Source organism: Oratosquilla oratoria, chromosome 40, assembly GCF_046742065.1.
Source record: "Oratosquilla oratoria isolate Oo_2021 chromosome 40, ASM4674206v1, whole genome shotgun sequence".
Taxonomy (NCBI): domain Eukaryota; kingdom Metazoa; phylum Arthropoda; class Malacostraca; order Stomatopoda; family Squillidae; genus Oratosquilla; species Oratosquilla oratoria.
The window spans coordinates 24,181,296-24,187,295 of NC_134816.1; the positions used below are offsets into that span (position 1 = coordinate 24,181,296).

General features: G+C 40.2%; 1 protein-coding gene across 2 annotated transcripts in view; it reads left to right on the forward strand.

Annotated features, from left to right (window-relative positions):
• LOC143020677 (kelch-like protein 8) overlaps positions 1–5,718 on the forward strand; it is a 73,024-nt gene extending 67,306 nt beyond the window's left edge. For both annotated transcript variants that reach the window (XM_076177270.1, XM_076177271.1), the window contains 4 exons: positions 114–292; positions 1,127–1,307; positions 1,585–1,722; positions 2,927–5,718. In XM_076177270.1, the coding sequence (XP_076033385.1) occupies positions 114–292; positions 1,127–1,307; positions 1,585–1,722; positions 2,927–3,147 (719 nt within the window). In that variant the 3' untranslated portion in view covers positions 3,148–5,718. The remainder of the gene's footprint in view (positions 1–113; positions 293–1,126; positions 1,308–1,584; positions 1,723–2,926) is intronic.
• The last annotated feature ends 282 nt before the right edge of the window (positions 5,719–6,000 follow it).

The window sequence follows — 6,000 nt, forward strand, 5'->3', positions numbered from 1 at the left end:
CATTCCTTTTTCCTGATCCCTCCCTCCCTATCCTTCTCTATCCCATACACCTTCCCGTCACCATGACCCAATACATCTCAGGACGAATCAACATTGCATCCATTTTCCTGTAGGAGGTCAGACCAACAACAATTTCCTTGCATCCTGCGAGATGTACAACGTGGAGAAGAACACCTGGACGCCCCTGCCAGATCTGCCGTATGCACTCCATGCCGCGTCTGCGGTCTTCCTTGATGGTCGACTCTATTTGGTCGGGGGAAGGTCTTTCAACAGATACGAAGACTCGACTATGGTGAGTGTGGTTCATGTATGTATGCAATGAAAATACTAGAAACGTGTGTTCACAAATATAGGAGTACATACATACATACATATACCAAAGGCTTTTTCCTCTTTACACGGGGGGGTAGCCAAAATATAGAAGTAACCACCAGGAAAGATAAACTAACGAAACTGAGTGCTTTTGTGTATTTACAACGTCTTTGTACTCTTGCTGAAGGTGTAAATACACAAAAACACTGCTTCATTTGTTTGTCTCTCCTTGTGGTCACTCCTGCATATCTATGTATCCAACCTGATGCAACAATGTTTGTCATTATCCTACATCTATGTATTCATCATTATACATACATATACATATACCAAAGGCTTTTTTCCCCCTTATAAGGGAGGTAGCCAAAAAAACAAAGGCATAAAAACCACTCCCAACCATTCCATCCCTATCATACTCCACTCCCCTCCACCCTCTTCCCTCCCTATTATCTTGGCACCTCTTGGATGACAAGTCATTCTTGCATCTCACCCACTGCCCTGGGTCAGAAGCAGTGTCACAAGACACAGCAAGGCCATTTTATTAAATCGGCGACCCCCCCTCTCGATCCCCTCAGGCAGAAAAGGAGAAGATGGGGAGAAATCTCTTCAGGCTGCATCAAATTATTTCTCACACATACTCCCTCATCCCCCATCCCCCACCCATTCCACCTCATCATTATACATGTACAAAAAGTATTTGCCAAATGCAACCTTGTATCATCGTGTCGTGCACAAAATCCTAAAGGTAGTTTTCTGTACATGTGAGAAAAGTAATGCATAAATCCAATTGCTTAACGGGAATTCTACTCGGCAGGTCTACCATCCCCAGCAGCAGACGTGGCTTGAGCGCGGGCGGATGGACCTTGGTCGTGGTCATGCAGGCGTAGGAGGACTCAATGGTGTTCTGTACGCAGTGGGCGGAGTTGGTGCTGATGCCAAAATCACCGCCACCTGTGAAAAATATGATCCCATCTCTGATATGTGGACCCCTATAGGTATGATCTGTATTTACAAGTAGGAAGTTAGTGTGAAGAAGAGAGAGAGAGACAAAGATAGGGTTTTTGAAAGATAGAGTTAAGAGAGAGAAAGAAGGTGGAAGGGTCATGATGGGAAGAGAGAGAGAGAAAGAGGAGGCTCACAAGAGAGAAAGAACAAGGTCATGTGTGGGAGAGAGAGAGACAGACAGACTACTGGCATGAGATCCTAATTTTCATTGTATTTATTTATAACTATTATTGTCATACTATATTCTTCCTCCCATTTGTCTTCCAGCACCTTTGAATGAAGCACGTGCTTATCACAGTGTTGCCGTGGTGGACAATCGTGTGTATGCAATGGGTGGTTATGATGGCGTCCATTGGCTCAACTCTGTTGAATGCTATGATCCACTCAAAGATGCGTGGAGCCCAGGTGAGAAACCCGATTCTTATTTGTTACCTTGGGTACTCCCTACATATAACACACAATCTCCATGAAACTTGAGGCATTTACCATATTAACAACTACTTGTTGAAGTATGTCTATCTGTTTTCAATACTTTTGCAGTCCCAACAAATTGGCTTTCATTGATCACCTTTTACAACTCCCTCTTCCACATGTTTTCCTCAGTTTTTTTGGTTAGTAATGTGATAAAGTTTGGCACAAATCATTAATATCAGTGGTACTTGCTTACAGTATCTCACCCTCTCTCTTTGTCCTTTTATTTCTAATTTACTCTCTGTTCTGTAACTGCTGTTGTAGATAGTCATTGCTTTTCTCCTATGCCTATGACCTCTGGCAACCCAGAGTTTTGTTGTCTGTTACTCTTTTTCTCCAATTCTTAAATGACCCACTTAACATATACTCCAAAACACTCAATGTTTTCCTTCTCAAGTTCTGTTGTAATAGAAGGATTGCTGCAGAACATCTGAAGTGACTCTTTCTGTTATATGCAACTGGGGCAGGGAAAACCTAGTGTTTGTCAACACCACTAAGACTCTGTTTCTCCACCTCTCCTCTCTGATGGTGCACAACTTTTCCTCCTGATACCCTAATCATTCTTGATCTATCCTTCATTAGAAAATTAAATTGGAAAACTCAGTTAGGTGAAGACCAGTTTCCAGTGCATCACATCACATCATACAACCTCAACTCAGAGGACAACAAGTAACCAACACCTGCACCATACTACCAATACACCTTCTAAAACCTCCACGACCACCCCCAGTAAAACATTACACCTCCGTGCAGAAATACATACACCCACAGATCACAAACAGACATTACTTTGAAGACCAACAAATACTATACTGAACCTGACAGAGAAAACACTCCCAGTTACTTTAATCTAGACTTGGAGATTTTACGAGACCCTGGGACCATGGGCTATCCTAGAGAGAACCAGGGCAAGCTCATGAATGACTGGTTACATTTTAATTCTGTGGTCATTAGCAATTCTATTTAGCTGAAATCCATCCTAAGTCACAGTTGAACATATCACACCGTCCTGTTACAGTGATTTAGGTAAAATATATTATGTTCTCCCCACATTACCTGTCAGTCTTATTTAGCTAAAGAACTCCCTCCATAGTCAGTATTCACTTCTAAAACTATTTTTTTTTCCTCCCTCTACTAGCACCTCCCATGGTATCAAGCCGAAGCAGTTTTGGTGTGACCGTGAGTGATGGACGCATCTACTGCCTTGGTGGTTTCGGAGGATCACAGGCTCTCAATTCTGTGGAGAAATTCAATCCACGGACCAACAAGTGGCACTGTGTCACTTCCATGCAGCTGCGCAGGCTGGCACTTGTTGCAGCCACAGTTACCATACCAGGTTTTGTCAAAAACAACATATAAGAGGAGGGATTGGGTAAAGAGAATGCTGAAGACGCATTAATGTTGGTTGTAGGGTGAGGAACAAGTTATAGATGAATCATACAGGTTTTGGTCAAGAAAAGAGGATTTAGAATCAGTTGAGAGAAGATGGAGAACAAGAACCATGGTCAGGAAGAAAGTAGCTCTCTCTTTTTTACTCAAAGCTTAATAACCACAGATAGGTGCTCTTAAACTACTGTGGGGAAATTATGTATTAACAAAATGAATAGATGAAATGGCAAAGGAAAGGCCTTTATACATGCAAGATAACTTCCAATGCTTTCTGGTGTTTATGTAACATACAGAAAGGGAGCAATGCACACGGGGTACTGTAACTTGCATAATTAAGATCAGTGGCCCCTTCAATATAACTGCATAACTGATTCATTTCTTCAGGATAGTACCATCTGACAGCTCATGCAAAGACTGAAATGTAAGAGAATCCTTAAGTAAACACTTCCAATAGCACCAAGGGCTATGCTGAATGAAATTACCAGAGGATTATTGGAACAAAATATGTAGAGTATGTCTGTGTTGGAGAGGTTACTTTGATGGGTGGTGGCGGTGGCGGTGATTATAAGGTAAAGGGCTTGAAAGAGAGAATTAAGGAGTATCCATGTAAACCACATTGTCTTTAACTATGTTACTAGGAAGGGGAAATAATGCCAGGAGCTATGAATACCCTGTTTAAGAAGATTCACCCAGGAGTTGGAAGTGAATAATGACATGAAGGGCATCTTTGCCAAAAAATATTATTCATAATTCTAGCTTCAATATAACCTTATCTAAATAATATAGTAATATGAACTGATCACTGGGTAGTATGAGACAACATTTGAAAAGGCAGGAATCAAAATGATAGATGTATAGATGTATGAACGAAAGTCTTGTTGAGTGAAAAGATGACAGAGAGGGAAGGAAATGCACCAAATTAGAAGTGCCTGAGAAAGCATCCCAGCAACACCTGACAGGAACTCTGAATTAATGTGCCAAGGTTAGACTTGATTTCTACCAAGTAGCTATTTGTGAATTAATTTGTAGTCTCGTAGTCTTTTATATAGAAACCCTGCAGTATCTTGAAAGCTGGCAGCCATCAGTGGTCAGACCCATGAATCTATATTGAGATCTTGGACTTAAGCTAGGGACTGAATACCAGTATACGGGGCTGCACTTAAAATAAGGTGGCAGTGAGTGTCTACACCTCTTGGGGAACAGAGGCACCAATCAAAAGTGTTTTCAATTGTGTATTTAGAGACAAACAATCAAGCCGTTAGAGCAGGAAGGCCCACTAACAAACGCATGAAGTGTTTGCAAAAATTAGACAATTTCCTAGTTCTTTTCTAAAGACCTTGAAAAAGCTTTGCCCTGGTAGCATTCCAGTGGGAGTTCTTGTTTATTAAAGAAAGCTATGCTAGTTCATAAATGTGGTTTACATTGCATTGCACTCACTACATCCTGCATGTTCTTAATTTGTCAGGGCTTGGCTTAATCTTCATCTTCTGTAACAGAATGCAGATTGCTGATAATATATGGGACCCATTTATGGGAGTGGGGTAAGGGAGCATGTATGAATGATATTTTGATGCAGCCCGAAGGAATTTCTCCCCGTCTTCTCTTTTTCTGCATAAGGCGATAGAGATGGGGGGGGGGGGGAATTGCTGATTAAGTGAAGTGGTCTTGCTGTGGATGTGCTGTGTCTTGCTGCATTGCTTCTGACCCATGGCAGTGGGTGAGATGCAGGGATGACCCGTCATCCAGGAGTAGCCAAAAAAAGAGAGAGGGAGGGAGGGTTTGTGAATGGGAGTGGAGTATGTGGGGATGAAATGGGTGGGGGTGGATTTATGCATTTGACTTTGGCTACCTCCCTTGTAAGGTGGAAGAAGCTGTTGGTATATGTATGTATTTATTTTTTATTAAAAAGAATTCTCTCTGAGATGTATATTGGCATACAAGGGGACAAAATTAGATGAGAAACTAGTATCAGAGGATTTTAGAGAAATTAGGAAATCAAGTTTCATGCTATATCTTGAGGATATAAACTACAAAATGTTTAAGTATTTTGCAAAACATTCATACAATTCTGAAAGAAATATAGATTAGTATAACTTTGCAGAGCCATTGATTCTTCATAATTCAATATAGTTTTGATTTAACATCTCAAACTTCCCATCACAGAAAGAGCTAATACAGACATCTTAGAAAAATCCAACTGATTCTGCTTGTATTGTTAATGTATGGTATATGATATTTTACAGCATAACTGTTTTGTTTGTCTATGCATTCCAGATTACAAGGCTTTGAAAGTAGAGTATTTATGATGCATGATGTGAGATTGTACATCTGTTAACGTTCTAGAAAGTCTGAAGTGTCTACTGTCTGAATAGAATCACTAAGTTAAATCTGATTTATTTTTTAGATCAATTTCATCTGTCATTGTGTACGTGGAAACCATCATGAAGACTACTGAATTAGGTTTGTCTTCAGGATTAGTTGTCTGTATTCATTTCCACATTTATTGTCACAGAATATTGCAAATAAATTTGTAGAAAAATACATGCTTTGTGTCATTTACATCGCGTTCTTAACCCTCAGTGCATTGAATTTTCCTCAAAATAAATTTATGACTCGGAAAAATATCACAGTTTATTAGAGTGGCAGTCTGCTTAGCTCCACAGTAAAACAAACAAATAATAATAATCAATCATATCATCACACAAAAAGACCCTTTGCAAGACAGTATTGTCTACAGACATGTGGAACCCACAAAGCAAACAAGAGAACAAATGACATCTAATGAAAACACCAACATATCACATTCCTCCCCCTAAAATTAAA